Genomic DNA, 22963 nt, shown 5'->3' with positions numbered 1-22963 from the left:
CCATAGTTTTTGGAAAAGGCTCAGTCAAGAAACTGGGAAGTGTAGTCTTAGTAAGACATTACTGTTTCACTAAATGCTGCATGTTTTTGTCGTGGATTAAAATACACATTTGGAGGAGTATGGCTGATTTCAATCAATAATGCCACAGTGTCCGGGATAGGTATCATAAGAAAAAAAAAGGTCACACTTCATCACATTTTTGAAAAACTCAATGTTGATTGAAATCCCCTTTAAAAAAACATGAGTATAACTAGCCTTATTCCTTGATTGTAAACTTTTTGTATGTTAATTTACTGTAATTGTTTCACCCCGTGAGCCCCATTTGGTATCACTTTGCATTATTTGAGCTCTTTTCTATTCATACTCTTGCAGACCGAGGAGTGCACAGACTGCTCATTACAATAACCATTCCCAGACATCTTCAAAAGGTTCTCTCGGAGTTCCCCTGGGAGATCAAGGACATGTGGGTGTCGGTTCACCCTGCTCAAAGTACCAAGCAGTCGTCTCGATTTCTGTCTCTGCTGTTGAAGCAGCAGTTGATGTGTATCTGGAGGAGGCCGATTGTCACAGTCTTCACAGGCGTCGGCATGCGATGTTCCGTGGATGGTGTGAATCCTCCTCGAACCAGAAGATGCAATCCAGCTGTCCACCATCTCTGCCCACAGTATCCTCACCTCTAACACACACACAGCATTTTCACACATCCTCCTCCACACTTTGTGCACCCCCCCCCCTCCCGTAAACCTCACCCTTCTTGGCCTCCTGTCTCTCACCTTTTTCCATCTACTCTCCCACGTAGCGTTATGTGTATGCACCAGGCCACTTGCATTTACGTAGGTAGAAACAGCAGACTGTGTCGCAGACAGTTCTAGCACAAGAGAAAACATTAAAAGATGACTGAAACGTGGCTAGTTTAAATTCAACTCTACTTTTATTGATCATAGCAGTTACATTAACTTTCTTTTCCATCCTTACACTCCTGACAGTTCATCGATGAAAGCAGAGGAGATAGCTTTCACACCATCACTTATCTTTCATTAGATTACAGGAGACACGGAAATCATTATCTCAGACATAATAGCTCATGAAGACTGAAGAATGATCTGTTTTGGATATGGCCCGTTGACATTTCATATCAAATGGAGGTTTCAGTCCTAACATCTAATGTTCTATCTTAAGCTGCAAGCATTTTCAATAAACTAAATGGATTCTCCGACTAATGCTGCATCTGACCACTGAGTTGGGGAAGAGAAATGTGTTTTTAATACAGGAAAGTAGAGTTTTGACCTCTAAATGTAACTCTGCACCACAGGCAGCTGTAATATCACCAGAGGTAATGGTAGAAAATGGCATAAAGGGGAATCAAATCAACAGAGGCATGATGGATGCTGGGGGAGGTTGTAATGTCTGTCTTCACCCTTCGTCTCTTTCTCACATGCAGCTCTCCTCCTGGGCCCATCTCGCTGCATTATCATACTTGGATGCCGAACAGCATCGAGCAGGCCAGTGTTGCTTATGAAAGCGTTACACATTTGTAGCGAGGGTACATGTGAGTACATGCAAATAGGCCACTGAATTAGCATTTGATATCCTCGGGGGGCTACACGGGCCATGCAATGCCAAGATGTGGCAGAGTGCGTGTGTGTGTGTGTGTGTTTTGTGTGAGCTCGCGGTGAACTCGTCCGCAGCAAGATAGCAATCCTCACTTTGCGGGCATCTCTTAACTCTTGAGCAGCGAATCTAATTCCACACAGCAATAAGGCACGAAAGCTACACAGCATGCAGCAACAGTAGGGGAAACAAATGGAATCCTTCAAATACAGATGTCACACAATTCTTTTGGAATGAAAAAGTAAGCTGGCATTGCGTTATTTTTTTTTTTGTCTAACTCTAGAGTTTAATAGAAATTAAAAAAAATAATTTCACAGCCCGTTAGGACAAGAGGGCTCATTTTATGGTAAATTAAACTGAAACAGTTACATTTATTGGATGAATGGGTGGTCTTGTAGGACCCTCGCATCATCACAGGGGGCTAATGCGATGTGACTCAATACTGAGAAATGTAAAAATAGAACAAAAAGCATCAACAGAAACTGAGAATCATGAAGTCTCCCATTATTCCGGACATCCAGCCAGCTTACTGTCTTCACAGACCAGCTGCAGTCTTAAGTTGTGTTCCAAGCGGGAGTCTGAGCCAGCTCCTCTCCCTCGCACTACATCAACAGGCAACTGTGGGTCACTTGGCAGCCTGCCCGACCCCTCACAGCCAGGATAATAACAGGGCACCCCCCCACCCCTCACCCTCCCTCCCTCCCCCAGAGAGCTTCTTCTGACCACCTCCTTCATGGTGAGTTGCTCCTGTGCACGGCTTCACTGGATAGGAGACAAAACCAAGAGAGTGATGCTGACATGGGCCCCACATGAAAACACACAGAGCCTGTGCTGTAAGTCAACATCCTCCTCTGCTTTGAAGTGATTTATTGACACACAAGAGTAACAGAAAAAATGATAATGTCTTCCATTTTAGCAGTGGCTATAAAATGTAAAAGTCTTTTTGAACAGCAGAAAAGCAGCATCTCGATAAATCTGACAGCTGATTGTTAAGAGTTTTGAAACTACAGCATAGTAACAGCTAGTGTGGTCACAGTTCTCAGTATATTTTTTTTTAGTTTCAAACACAACAAGGAGCAGATGCATCTATTTTAAGATATCTATCAAGTCTAGCTATTAGAGATGGGCATTTCAGCAATTCCACTGTTCAAGTACTCTCATTACCTGATGAATGAGTTATTAATGATTACATGCAAATTATGCCGTTATAAAAAAAAAAGAAAAAAAAGCAATACATGGACCAACACGGCCCACTACTCAGGAGCTACTCAGAGGTGGTCCACTAGGTTTTCTTCGGTGTGTCTCTCGTGAATGTAATGTCATGTGATGGTAATGTATGATTCCATGGTGAGAGCTGTTCTCCAGTCAGTAATAACAGCCTATTTGTCAACACGTTGCTAATCAACCCTAAATCCTGCTGCTGCTATGACACCGTTTTCATTCTCGTAGCTAATACTCGCTGCGAGGGGGGGGAATTGTACTCCAGCTTGACAAACGCTGTCAGCTAAGAGTAGCCTTCTCCTGCACACAAAACATAATGGCGGCATGTCTCCAGTCACCATTTTTTTGATACAAGCAGGCTAATGCTTCTTGGCTCTGGTATCATCACAGCGATGTGTGCTAACGGGGCTAGGAAATGATGCAATGCGAATCTGGCAGTTGTCTGTCTCAGGTGGCGTTAAACTTGGATATCATGGAAACCAGCTATGTTGAATTTACTTCCCAGTCCATCACTTCTTTTCCTGGTGACACGTGTACCTGGACCTGTGTTAAAACGTTATTGATGTCAACTAGTACAAAATGAGTACTTATGACCATTCCTACTTGATGTAAAACATCATATACTTGAATATATTCTTCATAAGTAAACACAGATTTTTTACAGGCGCCTCACAGAGCAAAATCTAAACTTCCAAATAATCCGTTGTTCTACATTATTCACAAAGAAACTTTTGTTTTTCTAAAATGTCTGACGTCTGCAGGTAGCCATGTTTAACACAATCTTCAAACAAGCAAGTGACCTTTACAGCCAATTACATTTTTAAAAAAATGTTCCCAACTGGCTCATCACCCAGCTCCCCTTTGGTAAAATGCTAACATAGTTAATGTTTCTCAGCTCTACCAATAAACATACATTCCAAGCCATCCTGCCTTCCAGGCATAGAAAGGACATCATGAACAATCCCCCCGACAACTCTCTCCTCTCGCTGGTTCCATTTCGGGAATTGCCACAGCCCTCTCACTCCTGTTTTTCCTTCTGTCAGAGCGCCTTGAGCTACAGATCCTCATTAGTCACTTTCCCCGAGACTACAGTGACACCAGCGTGGCATTCTCTCACACTCAGACTTGCTGAAGGCTAGCCTGGCCACACACACCAATTCAACAGGCACTGTCAAAAGCCAGGCGACTTACAGGAGCTGGGCAATCATCAGAATCAGCCAACCTTTGAAATGCTGTGAATATCATGAACTTGCTGCTGCTGCATAATTTACCCCAGCTGAATACCTGCAGGCATCAGTCTTTGGAGGAAATTAGAAAAGTTAAGGGAGCATACCAGTGGTTCTGAAAGTTTGAGACCACTACCTACAAATTGTGTACACTTAACAGTGAAGGCTTGCCCAGCACAGGTTACTGTTGCAAGTATAGGGACTAAAAACACCTTCACAGTGAATTCAGTTTCTAAAACGATCACCTTAATGATGTTTTCTTTGCAGAATTGTACCTTTGTCTGCTTAGAGACTTGAAACAGCTTACCTGACTGTACAAAGAGGGCCAAAATCTAGAACGAATAAAAGTCATAGACTGTAAATATTAATGGACAAAGCCTGAGTGACGTCAGCCATCGGTTACTATTTGCCAGTCATGTGTTTGTGACTTCCGGTGTTCCTGGAGCCTCAAGCAGACACTTGACGAACTGCAGGATTTTGCACTCCCACATTGGCTTCATTTTTCAAGACGGGAGGTTGCCGCTTGATAAAAGTAGATTCACGATTTTACAAATCGGTAATCAATGTGGTCATTCATAAAACAATTTTATGCATCTGTGCTTAAATGGGGGCAAAGTAAGTCAATCTCTAAACAGAGCAAGCCTATTGCCACTTCCCTGTTTCCACTCTGCCTGCTATGCTAAGCTAACCAACTGCTGATTATAAAGTCATATTGACAAGAAGGCAATTAGCCTATTTTTCAAAAGATCAAGAAACGGCTGCTGACTGGAAACCGGTCTGTTTCTCTGTGGCGGCCCAAAGTATCCGCACACTGTTTGAACAGTGATAAAAATGTTTCGCCCAAAATAAATGCATACATAAATAATGATAGAAGCTGTTTTTTTTCTCTGCGATGGATTTCAAAGTTCATGCAATTTTCAAGGCCATCGAGATTGATGCTCATATTGAAAAAACATCAACAGACACTAATGACTGCCTGGAATGAGGGAAAATAATCAATATTTAAGACTCGCTGTATAGATGGCAGTAAACAAACAAACAAAAAAGAAGGTGACGATATTATCATGCAAAAAACCCACAGCATAGTCCTTAAAAACAGAAATAGGTTCAGTAGAGGACCAACCTGAGGTTTCAAACGGGCTCTCGTCAGTAAACTGTCAAGTCTCCGGGGCACCCAGTGACCGATAACTGTGCCTGAAGGGAGGACAAACACAAAATCAATACCCTGTCGAAAAAAACGGGGAGAAACTTGAGACAGTGATCATGCAATGTCTACAGGAGAAGATATGCTCATGCAACTCAAGCTTTGTATTTTGAATAACTTCATAAAGGCAGAACCTTTTAAATTACAGTATGCAACCATTACACAGCAAATAAAAAAAAGTAACTGCAGCTCAAATGTACAGAAGATATTGACATAGATTTTGCTTTGTTCATTTTAGCAAGAGTTGCATTAACACTATTCTAAAAGATTTTGTTAGTATACAGAATAGTTATTTTTGTATATAAAATCCACTACAGTATGATATTTGAAATTACTTTTTTCTTACTTTTGAGTTGATTCTTTTTTTTTATTGCCATGACTATAATAATATTTTAAGAAACTGTACGCATTTACCAGCAACTTTATGTCAATGGATAAACACACTACGAAATTAAACATTTAGGGTTAGGTTACCTTTACAGTGGAGTTCTCTAGGTTAAAACCATCCTCTCCATTGCACTGCCATTACTCTGTACTAAAGTAGCCATCGTGCCAGGGTCATTCATGACAATGAAGCCTAGACCTGAATAGTGGTTTGAATTCAGTTAATTTTCAGATGCTATAAAAGGAATTCTCATTAACGATTACGACCACAGGTAAGAGGATTGAAAAAGTCTTATACATACCCAGGCAATCAATGCTTTAGAACTCTATACACATTAGGAAGCTATCCAGGTTATTTTAGAGGTCTTACCTCTGGGTCCTTTTTAAAAAGTATAGAAAGAGAGAGAAAGAATAAGTTGTGCTCTTTTGATAATCAATCAAGACATCATTTAGTAGGGTTAAAGTCTTCAGACGTCAATACATTCATTTAGATTTAAAATGCGGTTTTGAATGAGAAAAAAAGGAAAACCCCTACATCTGACTGCTGAGGGTTGTTTTAAAAAAGCCATTTCAGAATTTGACTAGGACAGGAAACAAATAAAGCAAGTTAAATTTCATAAAAACAAACTAGGCTTTATTGACAAACTGCTGCAAAACATCTTTTGGACAGATTTAGTAACCTATTTAGGCAAGCTTACACATGTAGCATAATGCATTTTATGGAGAGGGTACAGATACTAGTGTCAGAGTAAGTACAGTTAGGATGTTTTAAAATATGTACAAGGTTCAGATTGAGCTGCAGGATCCCTTCTCTCTAGAAAAAGAGAAGACCCATGTGGAGATTTGTGTCCCAATCCTTTCTTTGTGAACTTTTGTACATGCAGTTTATAGAGATTCCGATAACAAAATGAAGACCTAAACTGGATTTAGCATAACAGGAGGCAATCTCTCAGCCATGTTATCATCAAACATGTCTTCACGGTTTTAATTTTATTTTTTAACAAGGAAAACGAATTGAGGATATGAGGACAGTCCATCTCAACAGTGTCTATTAGGGCTATATTTCAAAACTCTAAGTACAATGACAAATATTGCTGCCTAAGTCTAAATGGACAACGTTTTTAGAACTATTTAAAACAAACCATCAGTAAGAATGAATTATTCCGATTCCATTAACACTGATTCTTAACCTTCACTTAATTTAATATAGGTTTTTTTTGTCTCTATATTACATGAAAGTTTAAATAGATATTTTATTCACTATATTAACAGAATTTTGAAATGTAGCCTAATTGGGAATCTGCAACTGACCCTCAACAGTTTCTTTTATTTAAAAAACATTTGTCATGAATTCATTAGACAAGTGGATAATAAGCCCCTAACTTTGCTTGGAAATTATTTTTCCTGAACAGTTAATAAAAATGAGAATAAACAATGCAAAAAAAGCCAGAGGGGGTTAAAAAGGGAAGGAGAAAAATACAGCGAAATAATCAAAAAGTCAAATGAAAATGAACAAAGTAAGGACATTGACTTCTCTCGAACCCATCTAAAAGCCACTTGTGTAGGAAGGAATGGTGGCTTGTTGAATAAGTGGTTGGTTGGAATGACAAAGTCGGGTAGGGGAGGGTGTTTGTGCTCAAATCTCAAACAGTTCGGATTTTCAGTTCCCAATTTGCTCTCTCGTATAAAGTCCGGTGTAGGAAAGACCAAACCAAAGACAAAACAGACAATTACTTTTGTCGGGCTGCTTAAAGCGAGAGCTGCCGTGGTACACAGGCGGTAGTCAGGGCGACACATTAAAGGTGCTTAGTCCGCTTCAGTACTGTCTGTATGGGTGCTCCCGATAAGGCGTCTTGGCACCTCTGGAGACAGGAGGAGCCTTCCCTGGAGCTGTCCGCGGGGTCCCGTTCCAGTCATCTTGACCTTGGAGAGGAAACACACAAACGAGAAAACGTGAACAATTCAAGATGGATCCAAACATACAATAATATTCGGTTCACAGGAACACGACTAGACCTTATTTTAAAAAACTTTTGATACAAAATGTACGAGTGGATGAGTCATACATAATAGTGTTTTATTCCATGGAAAGTCACAGAATGCAGAACAATGGTAATGCTAAATGGACTTGAGCTTGTACAGCACTTTTCAGGTGTTTTGACTATTCAAAGCGCTTTTACATCGCAGGTCACACCTACACATTCACACACTGATGCTATGTAGAATGACCATCAGTATAAACAAATCCCATTCTTACACATTCACATGCCACCGCCTATTCTCCGGTTGAGAAACGACTAACTCTACCACTGAGCCACAGCAGCCCCCAAAAATGCATTTTAAATCCATTTTAAAACATTTTAACTAGTAATTGTCTTATAATAAATGTCTCTGCCTGGACATTGTTTGCGTCTTGTCTGTTACCCTGTATCACCATCCTCAATTTTCTTCACCATCATTTCGACTAAAGTATTTGTTCCACCCCCATCAGGGACTTTGCAAATACTGATAAATCATGGATCAGCTGTGATCTGTGTCTGTCCTCCACTTGCAGACAGACAAACGATTTTTAAAGTTGCAGGTGCATCTTCTTTGTTAATTTCAGTTCAAATAGTTTAACATCAGACTCATGATGGCTGCTGCTCTGTGTCTATGTACTGTACTGATATTGCAAGACAGTTTTCACCTTGACAAAAAATATCACCACATGTTTAAACTGCCCAAACTGTGTGTGTGTATATATATAGTAGGTCAAATTTCTTGATAATGAATCAAATTTCTCCTTACCATAGGACTCGTACGACTCTGATGTCTCTCCATGTCCATAGTCATAGTATTCAGGCTCTCTGATGGTCAAAAGAAGGAAGAGAGAAGAAGATAAAATAACGTTTAATCTTTGAAAACATCAAGAAGTTGCTGACAGTAATGTCTAGGGGGCTGATAATTGGCTTTCATGAATAAGATCAAAGCTAACTCTCCAGAATGGAACATCTTAGTCCTGGCTGGTTCTCCTTAATCACATCGCCATCCAAGTCGTGAAACATGGGAGTAAAAATCAGCACCGCATTTTTGCAGTGTTGAAAAAGCATTTTTGCTTCTCTCAAATCCTTTTTCCTCACAACTAGGCAATGTGCATGCACTCTATGAGGAGCAGGTGAAAACCAAAGAGACGTCTGATTCACTCACGCCTGCGGCTGACTGTAGTAGCTGTCGTATGACTCGTAGGCTGTGTCTGTGTAGCTCTCATCGTAGCCCTGAAGAGGAAAGGAAACAGAGAATGTGAGTGAGATTTAAACAGAGGCTTGTTCATAAATCATGAATGTCAAGGTGCCCCCAAAGAACTTCACTTGTACTAAGACAGACACGCTCCCCTCGTGTCATGCCCAGACGTGAAATTTAACTCTGAGGGCAAACAGCCTAGAACAGTGTCATTTAGGGACGAGACTGTTTTCAGTCCCAACAGCAAAAATCCTTATTAGATCTTTTCATTTTTTATATTTAACCAATCAATACTAACATTTTAAAATATATTAAAATCCATTTATGTGTAATATAATTAAACTAATTGCAGCTTATACACAAAATATTACCTGTAATTTAATTTTGTTGAGAACACCCACAGACAAACTAAACGGATGAATGAATTCAAACTTCCATGTGCTAGATGATGTGATACACTTACATATTCCTCATAGTTCTCTGCAGCTGCAGCAGGGGCGTGCTGGTGGGGGGCTGCCATTCTCTGGGGGGGGCCGCCAGTAGGGGGCCTAGCACGGGCTGCCACAGCTCCCCTGGCAGGTGCAGCAGGAGGTCCGCCTCGGCCTGCTGGAGCACCCCTCAGTGCCCCACCTCTGCCTGGGCCTCCACGAGTGACACCTCCCCGAGGAGGCATTCCCCTTCCCCTAGAAAACAGGGACATGGAGTTAACACTATGTTCATGGAAAGAATATCAGAACTGATACTTTCTATACAAGGGCAAGATGAATAGATTTATACAACTTTCATGTCCCACTACTTAATATAAGGAGACATGCAACAGCCAGTTACTCTAGCATGTATGTTTTATCAGTGAGAATCAAAGAAATTGTTAATCAGATAAATTGAGTCTGGTACTTCATAAACTCATCTTTTCAACTCAACTGCCTCCTGGCATTAGCTACATTAATTATTGAACAAACATGAAGGTGAGATTGATCTTCTCATCTACGTCATGAAAGATAGAGAGTAAGTGTGTCAGCCAATGTTGTCCAGCTGTTCTTTGCATTAAAGAAAGAAGGTTTAAAAAACAACTGTTGGTGTTATCCACATCAAAAAAGCTCACTCCATTGCGAAGACAGCAAATGTGTTTAATTTGTTTTTTTTTTACTCCCATGTGTCACACAACAGATCAGTTTGAATTTTAATTCTGCAGCTGTCTGCACCGGTTTCATGTAGACCCGTTGTCTCACTGGCCTACGGTAAACTGAAGTAATCATTTATGCTTCCAATTAGATTTTGACTATATACACACTAAATGTGAGGTTGATGCTCGCTATTAAAAAAAAAACAGAAACATTTTTATATTTATATTTTGTAACATTTCAAATCAAACAATCCACTTCACAGGAGACGTGAGACATTGAAACTTCAGCCCAAAACAAGGACAGTGTTGAAAAAAAATTGCTTTCGTAGATAGGAGCCTATGACAATGTTTTGAAGATAAATATAGGAAAATAGCCTCTGCTGGCAGTTTTGAATAAACCATTTATGACTTAAGGGTCAAGAATGTGCACCAGTATTGATCAAAAGTAAATCCACAAATGCACATATTGTAAAAAACAAAATGGAGCTCTTCCTTTACTGCTTGCATCTTTTTATTGAGGTAGTGACCCCACAGCGGTCATAGAAGAAACCCTGTATGTGCAGAATTGTGTGCATTTAAAAAACCTGTGTGTTCCAGAAGGGGGGACTCCGCGGCCCCTGACTGGCATGCCCCCTCGGCCTCGGGCTCCGTGCTCCTGGCCTCCATTCAGGTAGCTCATTTCCATGAACTGCTCTTGGCAGATATCATCCATCATATCCTACACACACGTAAAAAAATAAAAAAGAGGAGAGAGAGGGTGAGAAACAAGAGCACATGACAGGGGACATGACAAGTGAAGGCGCACCAAAAAAAAGAGAGGGAGTAGATGGGGGAAGAAACGGAGACAGTGTGAAAGAACGAGTAATGAATAAAAGAGTGGATAACAATTACTGAGCTGCTCACAACACAGCACCCCTCTATCGGCTGACAGAGTGAGAGAAAGAAAAAAAAAGTCTCTGTTTGAGTGACTCAGAGTGTTAAAGAGACGGGGACAGGGGGGTCGAGGATGTGGGAGGTTGGAAATCATCCATCCACACTCCCTGCTTTCCTGTTCCTCTCCATCATGCACAAAATGTAAATCACTCCTTTCCGCACTTCTTGACAAGTCTGGTGTGACTGCGTTCACTTTTTCCTTATTCTATCCATAAAAACAATACATTGGGAGGATTAGTGACACTGCCTGTCTGAGCAGCTCAAATCCTGCAACACAACCCACTGCCTGTCTGCAGGGAGAGCCGCACTGTGACCCAATCAATTCTTTTTCATAAATCAACCTCTGAAATGTTGACGGAGATCTAATGATGGTGAAAATAAGGAAAAAGACGGATACAACAACATGCATCTCGAGTGACAGCTTTTAATTTATCTGCGGCCAAACCGGCAAACACGAGCCATTTGACTGATGACAGATTCATCTCAGAAGAGAATTGTTGCCAATGCAGTTGCATTTAACGAGCCAGCAAAGTGACACCCATTTACCCATCAAGGTGCTTAGATTAAATACCTTTTCTTTGGAAGTAACAATCCCAAAATAAAACTGTGCTAAGGCTCAGAATCAATAATAAACACATGCAATAGTTTCACACAGAAAGGCGCTGCTGTTGCATTTACATCAGTAGACATACAGATATTATTATGTAAAAGGGATAAGGAAGAACAGTAGAATCAAATCCTTCTGAATTACTTTTGGAGTACAGGTAATGCATAAAACATTCCACCAACAAATCACCTCAATCCATTTTATGTGAAACCTGAGTAATATATTAAAATATGACCCTGTTCCGAATGAAGGCTGTCAAGCCTGACAGATTATGGCTTTAAATTGTGAAGACAGGTTCTGCAAAATACTTTTTACCATACATTGCAAATTTCAAGACTTGCAGCTGGTCCATCAGTCCCTTAGATTGCCTTTGATCCAAAGTCTTGGATGGAGTCTTCCATCGTATCCAGCGCATTAGTATAAAAAAATGGTGGCATCATGTGAAAGCCTTGGCCTGTTGGCCTGTTTTAGAACACACCAATGTTACAGCACTACAGGCTTTCATGGGGCTCAACAGCAGCTCGGCTTCAGCACATTGATATCTCAGCATATAGCCAATACAGAAAGAATTCTACCACATCTGTCTGAGAGCACAGTAATGTAAAGACACAGTAATGGACAGACATGTGATGAGATTCCTAGCAGTAAGGTTTTCTCAACAGTTTTCAAACGGATGACACTCACTAAAGATCTCTAATATTTATACAAGTGGAGCAATTAGAGATTGTAGATTGTGAGTTATGTAAATATGTTTTTTTAGAGCACAGAGGGATAAGTGAATTGAATCCTATTCCATAACAAAACCAAAAAAATCTGATCTGAGTAATTAGACAGAGAAGTCTCCGGTCTGAAAAAAAACGACTTGCAGATAAAAAATGGCGTGTTTTAAAACAAACATATTATAATAATTTGACATTGAATTATTAATAAAATGGTTTGTAGTTTTTTTAAGTACTTCAGAATAATTATTAATGTTAAATAAATTATAAAAATACAAATACCAAACATAGCCAAATGTAGTTTCATAATTCCCAAGTGTTTCTTTCTCTCTACATATACAGACTATTGATTAGTATAATCAAGCTTCTTTAAATATGAACTCTATCTTTAGAAAATACTTAGAGGCCGTTGCTTATTAAAAAACTTTCACCGACTAAAACTTGTTAATTTAACTTTTTTGGCAGATCCATTTGAAAATCAAAGTTATAGTTGGATGAGAAATGGTTTGATTTCAAGGGTATAGTTTTAAACTTAACAACAACTGACTCAATCTCAGATCTAACACTCCTTCATCAATCACAATATATCTTCACAATTACACAAATGGAAACATTTGCTTTGCTATACATGTTGAAAAAAGAAGAAGCCTTTTCTGACAAGTCAAAAGACTTTGCTTCATCTTCTGTGTGCTGTCAAAATTTGACAGAATAAATTATGACCTGAATAAATAATCACAAAGTTAGTCCACGCAGGCTGTTCAAAAGCCAGTCTCCCACCAAAAAACAGTAAGGAAAAAGCCAAAGGAATAAATTCAGACTCACTGGGAACAGGAACTTCTTGACCTCCTCCATGGCATGGGCCATGCGCAGGTAGGCATCTGGCACCGGGGCAAACACCTCGATAAACACGTGCAGCTCCATCGACAAGTGGGCGTACTTGGGCTCCCCACCTTTCCTCAGCCCCTCCTCCTAAAAATAGGGCAAAACCAAAAGAGTGTAAGCAAGTCGAAAACAGCAATCAGCTTCCATGACAACAAAAATAATTCTGCAATTAATCGCAATTTAGCCACCTTAGAGGGCAATGGGCAGAGACTTGAATTATGCCTTCCTTTATATAGTTTAATAAGGGAGTTTGAAATGGGAGAAAATATCTGAGATTGGGATCATTTTTCGTTCTGTTATATGTTGCAATTAAAATAATGAAAATGATACCTTTTACATTTGTTTTTATGAACATCAATTTAATTCTAAATCAAATAATTTCACATTTCATTATTTGTTTTTTTTTTAATAGACATTTTATGATTTTAACTCCAAACCCCTTCCTACTTTCATCACAAACTGGGTCAACTTGGGGGATTGCAATTGTGTTATTTATACATCATCCATTTCTAAAGCTGTTATAAGTTAATGTGACCCACAGTAAGCTTCACGGTGTGTGTTGCAGGTACAGCCATGATAAGGAAACCATTAGCGGTACATCAGCTCTGTTAACAGTCCGTATATGTGGCCACAGCATCAACGAGCAGCGGGTCAGTGTTCTGTTGACAGTGGACACACACTCATTTCATTGCGGTGTGTCTTTGACGGCAGCAGCATTGCCTGTAGTCTATACTCTGCATGCATGGCGGCCAGTGACGGTGACTTCAGACAGACTTTAACTGCAGATAGTATAGAATGGAAACGAGAAAGCTGGCCATCTACACAGAAGTGGTAGATTGGCGTGCGGATTCTTGACTGACATTAGGTACATTGCAATTGAGATTGAAAATGATTCATCAGATCTGAGAGTCACACACAGTAAGACAAGGCTTCAGGGTTAAATGTGCCTTTTTTTTTTTTTTTTGGGTCTGCATTTCTCCCCATATGCATACGCTCTCCTCTTTCTCACCGTGGTGAGAGTAGAACACATCTAAAAGTTATAATATTCAGTGCAGTCAAGTCTTGGTTACAGCATTGTGGCGTGTGATGAAAAGCTGTGTTCATAATGACGCCGTCAGGATCAGAGAGTCATGGAATCAGCCTGACATTTTTTAAAACTGTTTGTGGCCCCGGTTAATCGTTAGAAAAAAAAAAAAAAAAAAAAACTGAAGGAAAAATATAGAAAGTTAATTACTGTAAAATCTGGTTAATTATAATTATGTAAGGTGAGGATTAGGTGAAGGAAGTACCAGATATTTATCATTTGAATTAAATTATTTTCCGTAAAAAAAAAAAAAAGGGGGGAGGGGGAACGTTTGCCAGATTGGTGCACAAAAAAAAAAAGAAAATACAAAATTTAAAGAGTCTGATGCTCAACATTTCCAGAAAGAGGACCCCTAGACCCCCAGGCTTAAGCAGGAGCTGTATGTGTGAACCCAAACAGACACATTTTTTTTCGCTCACATTTCACCCACAGTTTCTCCTGCCAGACCCCTTATATTTTTTTCAGCAGCAAGTCCAAGCGAGCTGATGTAAGAACGCAGCAGGATATTCTCCAGAGGATTCACCTGCCAATGGGAGGGGGGAGTGACGTTTGTAATCCTGTGACTGCTGCATGGTGCATAGAGCGTCTGCATGGGACTGCTACACTCTCTGTGCCATAATAAAACGGCTGCATCATGTTTTCAGTTTGTCAGGATGTTTTTCTCCGCTCTTTTGAACTACACGTAGCATTGATATACTGCTAATCTAATATTCTCATAGCATCGTATAGCGGACTCTGCTGCTTCATCTCCTACTTGTTTTTAACGTCACATCTTACCTCAGGAGCCCCCGCCCCCCCCCCCCCTCCTCCTGTAGATCTTTTCAGGACTACATATGGGAGCTGAGAAACCCCCTTGTGCTTAACAATGATACAAAGTGGTAGATAACGGGTTAAGCGGGATATCCTGAAGATTCTTTGAACAGATGTGTGTTGCTTGTATGCCCTTGGCTTTGCGTTAACGTTCGCACAAACTATCCTGCAAACTGAAACCATCTGGGATCCCTGTCTGCCTGCTGTCCCTCTGAAGTGCAGGCCAGATGTTTTATGCCTTCTACACTTTTCGAAAAGGTGTGTAAAACCAACTGTGTGTGTTTTGTGAGCATTACCTTAGATTTGTCTCTCATGGATCCTTTGCCAAGCACAGAGATCTTCGCTCCGGTCTCTTCCTGCAGACGTTTGATTGTATTGCCCTGAGGTCCCAAAATCTTCCCCACAAAATTGAACTAATAGCAAAACAAAGCAGAACAAAATTAGCCTGACAATCAGAGCAGGGGTGCGCTTATTACCGAGAGATTGAAGGAGCAATCACTGCCAAGGGCCTTGTTGCACATCCTGCAGCCGTAAGAAGTAGATTTAGCAGAGACGGTCGATATGAGCTCTTTTTGGGCTGTAATTCTTTCACTCACTAAATACTTTAAGCATCCAAACACTGAACCAGAAACAACTAGTGATCAAATACTCGAATCTTTACCTCATAGACCTTCAGAACAAGGTAATAACCGTGAGTATATATGACATGTCCTACTATTAGCTGTCATTGTACGAACACATTTAGCTGAGTGGCCCCTAAGGAAACAATGTCTCCTGGAGTTTTCAAACTTGCTTCTACAATCTGAAAGCACTCATGAGTTTCTTTTATCTCTGTCAGAGCGGACCGATGAAGCAACCTAAAATAAGTCTTGCTGGCAGACCGAGACAGCCTTGTAGAGATCAGAAGGCTTTATTACCCCACAGACCAAACGTCTACGTCATATTAATCTGACGCTTGAGGTGCTTGATAGACCTCACCTATCTTGGGGTTTAAACACTTTGAAGGACAACTTTTTCCAATGGTAAAAATGTTCACAGAATTCTAAATATTTTACAGAGTGCTTTAGAGAGGGGCTCATGTAAAGCTTGATGACTCAAAATTATGCAAATAAATTAAACAACATGCAAATGAAGAATTAAGCAACAAGAAAGGTGTCCTTTGAGTTGTTATAGGAGAGGTTATACACTCAATATAAACTCTAATACTAAAAGTCATGAACTGTTACACTCAGTAGGAACCCACCTCACATGATATAATCAAGTAAGACTTTAATTTGAACACTGGATCCAAGCTCTGAACACTGTAAGAAATAGAGCCACTATTTAAAGACATGTCAGTATCGACTCTCCGCTTTAATTATACACAGAAGCTTAAAGATCAAGGTTGACAAGAGTAATTTGAGACTCGCAAGTAACCCTGTGACTTTATGTAATTGAGACTCGGCTTCAGGATAAACTAATTCAATAGGGAAGAAGACGGAGGGGAAAAAAACAAGGTCAGAGCAAGCTCACCTTTGGGTACTGTTTGACAGGTATGAGCACTCGTTCCTTAAGTTTGATGTTCTTTGTTGTGAAAAGATCCAGGTATGTTTCTGTCTCCTTTTTAGTCTCGCCTTTCTGGATTCTATCAATTTCTAAAGAGGGAGAGAGTCTGTTTTAGGCAAAGTGATCACACACAATCATACAAGGTTTCAAGGGGCCAAGTACACATGGCCCGTTTCACACGTATTTTTTTTAACAGATTAAACTAGAGATTTGCCTGTCACGAGCGATCGCCATATAAAAGTCAAGCTTCCTTGCGAGCATGTCAGTCACATTCATTCAATATAAAAGGCATCTAGAAAGTAACTCTCGCTTTTAATTCCAATGGCAACAAAAATATATGATAGACAAACTTTTTTTTAGGGCGCAAAACATGAATCAGTTTGAGCTTCCAGGTAAATAAAACACAGGGTGTAACTAATTTGTTTCATGAAGCAACTTCTAAGATTTGTAAACACCCAGAAAAAGCTTGAACAGTTAGGTGATTATTCAAGAGCTGTCAACTATGTTTTCCCAGTGATACTTAAAAAAAAAAAAAAATGTCTTTTTGACCTTTTTTTTCTATTATCAAATCAATGGAAATAAAATGTTCCTGAGTTTTAAATGACTTATCAGGCAGACACAGTTTTTTTTAATCAAATTTGACATTTCCTTATACTCCAAAAAATAAAAAATAAATGAGCAAACCGTTTTCGAATTAGCTTGGTAAAATAATAATAATAACAGAATATATATTAGATTGTCAGTCACTATCAATGACGATATTCTTTCTTTGAATTATTCATGTTTTTAATTCATGCATTTCACAACAGGCAAGCTTAAAAAAAAAAAGACATGCATATTATATTAGACCTACAAAGTCACTGAAAAATAGAAAACAATAGAATACTTTTTTTCTGAGCTAAATGATGAGCAGAGATATAAACAAAACAAAAAAACAACAACAACAGTAGTTTATTTGGTCTCTTCTCCTGTACAACTAGGGGAACGATTCGCAGTGCAGTCGCTCAAGGAGACGGAGGGACATGAGGAGTTTTGTCCCCGCTACCAGGCCGCCTCTCGGCTCACACATGCGAGGTGACCCCCCCCCCCTCCCCACACACACCCGAGTCACGGACAGTGGCGTAGATTTATAGACTGATGCGAAACGTGTCTGCAAGAAAACGACATCAGCAGGGGCGCGAAAGTAATAACCAATAGAGCCTTTCTTCGCCAAGTTGACACTGAAGTAAACAATTGGAAACGTCGCAGCTGCGTTGAGAGGTAGCTGGGAATTATCTTCAATGATATTTGAAAGAGTGTTTCTTTCTCTGGTGTTTTGAAAGCGTCAGGCTTTCAAACTCTCAGACACGTCATTATCCCTTACATCCTTTAAGTATCCTTTTATGTATCCTTTTTTTAAGTATCCATGATGTATCACACACACTCATTGATTCATTAATGACATGCCGAGGCAGTCCCATGCGTAAAAAACTTCACGACAACTGTAATGCCCCTTCTTCAAAATCAAAACGTTAAAAAAACATGGTGAACACGACAACCAACAACAGTAGGCTACTTCACCTGTGTTCAAAAGTTTCGTGGCGTGTGTGAACGACAAATCCAGGCTATCCTTTTCCGCCAGCAGCTCGGGGAGGTATTTCTCGTCGTTCTCCATTTTGGGGTTAAAAGAGTGTGTGACAGTTCGGTTGAACCAAAAAGCGTGAAGAAAAACAAAAACAAAAAAACAGAAGTAGAAGTAGTCCACTTATGTAACGACGGAGTGCGGCGTATCCTTGGTTGCAGACTTCGCTTTGCATGTGGCTGCCTGACGTGTTCTGTGCTCCGCTACTCGGCGTGGTCTCCCTCACCCGGATGGCTCCCTCCGTTCGACAGCGTCGGTCTGGGTGGAAATGGGAGAACAAAAGCGGTGCAAAGGATATCGGGTCCGATTCAAGCCGGCGGAAGTGAGCTCAGAAGGACGTACTTCTCCGGACTGACGCCGCCTACTGCGTCGCTTGTTGTGTTTGATATGCGCCGCCTCCAGTCGAGATAATCCAACTATCAGATATCTGTAGTGGAATGGGTGTGCCCTGCCCGCGGGTTTTTCCATTGTGTGGTTCGCCATCAGGCTTTTGAAAATGGTCTATTTTGACTATTAAATTCTGTTTAGTTCCCAGTACTAGCTTCATTTCAATACGGGGAAACACATGTATACACAGAAAAAAAAAAAACATATCTGCATAGGCTACCAGAGCCACATGTGATTCAAAGTAAGACAACATCATAATAATAGGTCTAATGGTGTCAATTAATTTTCATGTTTATTGTAATGTAGCCTATGTTCAATAAAGAATAGGCTGGACCATGATAACTTTTATGGGTAAGGGTAACAGAATAATAGTGTAGATGTATTATTCTTTCTTTGGTAGGCTTGTGTTTTTATATCTTTACATAGAGACTCATAACAATTCTAGTGTGAGTGGTTTCTGACTACTAGGCTTAGGCTACCACTAGGCCTATATCTTAAACAGGGGAACTTGGGGAAGAGTATTCTTACTCACAGAAAGTGCCATCACATCTATAATGATAGATAGATATTTGTATTATCTCAATATCAGGGTGACATAAAGATGTGGTACTTTCATCTCAGGCTCTACTGCCTCTTAGTGGCAGAGCAAGTCATAGCAAAGTCATGCTGCTGAAACTGGATCCATTAGCAGAAGAAGCCTGTTCTGAGACTAATCCCCCCTTTTTCCTCTCCACTTGTATTGATTCAAAAACACTTATATGCAAGTGAAAAGCACAGTGAGGAGAATGTTCGGAAAAAAAAGACTCTCAAGGATTGATTCCTCCAATTCAGTTTGTGGTAATGAACCTGTCACGCCATTGAATGGAGCAAAAGGGGTCAGAGGTTGGAGCTGGTCTAATGAATACAAAACAAGAGCCGACCATTCTCTGTGTATTGGATCTTTAAGCACATGCACTTGTATGCATTATTTGCAGATGGATGCTCTTTGACTACACGGCAAAAACTGCAGTCTGCATGCCGGAGTGAAAGCTGTAATGATCGGCCACAGCTGTACCAATGAATGTTTTTGCTCAAAACAAATGAGAGCAAAAATTGTCAGCGATAAACACTTATGGGAGGCCGAAGACCCACTCTAACTATCAGCGTTCAGTTTGATCTATCTCTGACCGTAACAGTGTTATTAGTGTTGGGGGTTGCAAGGTTGTCCTGACTCCTCTAGTCATTGACAGAATGGATAGTCTGTGAGCTGAATTTCAATTGGCTCATAAAAGGAAGACTTACTTCTCTTGGCAGGTGGAGGAGTTCCAATCTGTTAGCTTGCGCTCCTTCCTTCTGCTTGTGTGGACTTCTCTGGGCCTTTAACATACAGGGGCAGATGGAAGGGGGAGCACAAGGCCTATATAGACTGCCACAATTTTAGATCTTTGCATGTGACCATTATATACATTCAATCTATATTTCTAGAAGCTTTAATACAATTTTTGACTAAATACCATGCAATATTTTTTTATTGAGAATACAATTTGTTTTACTCCTGTCCATTTCTCTGCTACCTTGATTCCCTGTTTATCACCATACCAAGTTTTAGAGGTGTGTGAGCTGATGTTTATGTGACAGAATCAGCATCACAATAATGTCTTACTTCAGAATAAGTGCTATCAATGCTTAAAATATAAAATAAAATAAAAACAGTCCTAGAGATCCTATTTGGACAGTCTGCAGCTCCCTGCTGTAACTTCAGTATAACTGATTATAAATGTACAGTACGTCTCCTGGTGGTTAAAAGACATTTCATCTATGGAGCATAAAATGCTTCAAAGTCATCACAACCCAACTTAACCAAGTCGATTTTAACCAATAATCAGTTGTGTACATTTCTTATATCTATTTATTATCAGTGCAAATTTTTGAATGCTCTTTATCCATGCTGATAAGGAATCTTTAAATCATTTTATAGAACTATATGGTGTTGTTTTAGAGAGTAAAACTCCCGAAATGGGTTTTTTAATATAGAAACCTCTTTTTACAGAATGAATAATGCTACTGTCAGTGTTTCTCAGCCTTGTCGTGCAGACATTTTGCTTTTATCAATCCAGGTTGTGAGATAGTTGTCAGACTTCTACTAAGGCCTGCAACACACTGCAACATTCGATTAAAAAAAATAAAAAGAAGCTATTCACTCTTCCAGAAACAGTGCATTTATCCAAACAGGATATGAATATTTCTTCTTTCACTTTTCTTATTTTCTACAAAAGGTATACAATAGATATTGATATTGTGGGGGAAAAAAGAGACGCTTAGACAATTGACACGCAAAGTAAAGGTAAGAACCTGTTAGCATTAGCAATATACATACATAGTACATACATAGTATCATCCAATTGGAGTCCTTTTGTGTCCTCATAATAAGTGCAAGTAAAACAATTTTGGGCCTTTTTTGACTGCTATATTAGTCAAATTTGTCATTTTAATATTCATTAATAGAGGAAACTATTTAAAACATTTAAGGATAGTGCAATGTTGTTGCAAAATAATGTATGTGATAGTGGTACCTTGGATAACACAAGCAAATGCCTTTGAGAAGAGACACATGATTGTGTTGTCTTCATTTTTGTGTCACTCTTAAGGTCAGGGGAGTTTGCCTGTTCCAGGAGCATATTCACATACTTTATCTTTAATATAAGAAGATTGTGCACTAAAGGTTGGAATAAAGGCATCCACATAAAAGCTGTAATGACTGTAACAGGATCGCGGGTAGGGCATTAAGCACCCTAACCTTTTTGCTGTAAAATGATCTATTACAGTTTTGTTTTTTTTTAACAAAAGGGACCTCAGTCATTTCTACAATGGCTATCAGATTAAATTAGCCAGGTCAGAATTAACACAATCTTAAGTATCATCTTACTTATTAATTGGCATGACAGGCATTATGATTTTTACCTGATATGTTTTGGTTTTTTTTGCCCTCCTCTTTGTTAAGAGGGTAAATTATTGTTTTTGGACACTGGATCTGTGCCATTTTTTTTTTTTTTTCTCGCTTTTTTTTTTTGCAGCACAAGCAGAACAAGTAAGTGTCCTCACTAATGGATTTTCCTAGCACTGCAAGTGGTGGAAAAAGACTCCCACAATGCATTTAAAACTACTTTACAGTAAGAGAAGCATAAAGCTCCACATGCTCCGCAATATATTCATCAAAACATCTATGAAAAATTACATAAAGTCAGAGGATTCAATCTCATTCTTTAACCTTGCAAACCCTTCTTTTTTTACATGCAGTCCTGGAGACATTGATCATACCATCTTATAACCTTATGAGCATGACAGGGACAAAGAAAGTGTGGGAAATTGGATGAGGGTAGTGCCTTTTTTTCACGAGTGGTGGATGGTGAAGTGGGAATTGGGAACAGAGGAGGGTGAGGAGGAGGTTGGGGTGGTGTTACAGACCTAAGCAGGTGTGACAGTTCTGAAAGCTTTCATGGGGAAAAAAGGTTTCTCTGGCCTTGTAGCGATGCTAAAGTGAGCGTGACCCTCAGACTGAACCCAGTCATCTCTCTTGCTTTCTTACCTATACTGCCAAAGAACAGGAACAACCTCCTTTGTGTAGACTATATTTTAAGATGGAACATTCTTAAGCTCATTCTGTTTGGCTCTCCACCACTTTCAGATTTATTTTTCTATTTACTATTGTTGATTGAAAGGGGACCTGTGACTCTTGGCTCTATTTTATTTCATCGGCGGCCGCGTATGAATGTGTATGAATGTGTATGAATGTGATTAGTTACTTCTGACGGTCTCACTACATAGCAACCTCTTCCATCAGTGTGTGAATGTGTTAGGTGTGACATGAGGTGCAAAAGTGCTTTGAGTAGTCAGAAGACAAGAAAAGCGCTGTACAAGCTCAAGTCCATTTACCATTGGGGTTAGTACTTCTATATAGAACTGGAGTTTTGTCCAGTCATGAGATGAGATGAGATTCAACTTTATTGTCATTACACATATACAAGTATAGAGTAACGAAATGAGGTTTGGCATCTCACCAGAAGTGCAGATAAGCAGAAAGTGCAAGAGTCTGTGCTATGTACAGTAATTACAAAATTATCATCATTCTATCTTGGAGAAGCTGCTGCACTGCCTACAATTATTTATTTAAAATAATCGCCGAATGGTTAGTTTAAAAATGCTTTGCCAGCTACATCATTGTAAGCGGTTATCGTGCAAATAGCTCAAAAAGCCTATTTATTGGCTAAATGAAAAGCTAAATAATGGCTCTGAATCATAACATTTTTTACAGAAATCAATTACTCCAACCCCCACTATAAAAAATATAGACCAATAATAGACAAGCATTGAAACCCAGAATTGTTTGAGTAGTCATGAGACTAGAAAT

The 22963-nt window shown here is 39.6% G+C and overlaps 1 protein-coding gene across 4 annotated transcripts; it reads right to left on the bottom strand.

The window, feature by feature from the left end:
- Positions 1-912: 912 nt before the first annotated feature.
- On the bottom strand, positions 913-18535 carry khdrbs1b (KH domain containing, RNA binding, signal transduction associated 1b). 4 transcript variants are annotated; one of them, XR_010664736.1, is made up of 13 exons: positions 18129-18535; positions 16536-16657; positions 15320-15436; positions 13070-13216; positions 10573-10706; positions 9329-9548; positions 8833-8900; positions 8434-8492; positions 7381-7569; positions 5949-6025; positions 5737-5845; positions 5182-5252; positions 913-2373 (listed from the first exon to the last, which is right to left on the bottom strand). XR_010664736.1 is itself a non-coding variant. In XM_020640621.3 (9 exons), exons 1-9 carry the CDS (start codon positions 18220-18222, stop codon positions 7463-7465), a joined length of 1068 nt encoding a protein of 355 aa, XP_020496277.3. In that variant the 5' UTR covers positions 18223-18534; the 3' UTR covers positions 6254-7462. The 4 variants fall into 4 exon arrangements, 1 of the variants encoding a protein (XP_020496277.3); XR_010664735.1 differs by having other exon boundaries at positions 5737-6025; XR_010664734.1 differs by lacking the exons at positions 5737-5845; positions 5949-6025.
- Positions 18536-22963: the final 4428 nt, after the last annotated feature.

Source organism: Labrus bergylta, chromosome 19 (assembly GCF_963930695.1).
Source record: "Labrus bergylta chromosome 19, fLabBer1.1, whole genome shotgun sequence".
NCBI classification, from domain to species: domain Eukaryota; kingdom Metazoa; phylum Chordata; class Actinopteri; order Labriformes; family Labridae; genus Labrus; species Labrus bergylta.
This window is presented reverse-complemented; position numbering and strand designations above follow the sequence as displayed.

Excerpts from the sequence above, each read along its gene's own strand:
- khdrbs1b (XM_020640621.3), bottom strand. The coding sequence starts at position 18,222 with ATGGAGAACGACGAGAAATACCTCCCCGAGCTGCTGGCGGAAAAGGAT. Across the intron at positions 10,707-13,069 it reads TCAAGAAGTTCCTGTTCCCA|GATATGATGGATGATATCTG; the intron begins GTGAGTCTGAAT and ends ACGTGTGTGTAG. Across the intron at positions 8,901-9,328 it reads CAGAGAACTATGAGGAATAT|GGCTACGATGAGAGCTACAC; the intron begins GTAAGTGTATCA and ends TTTCCTCTTCAG.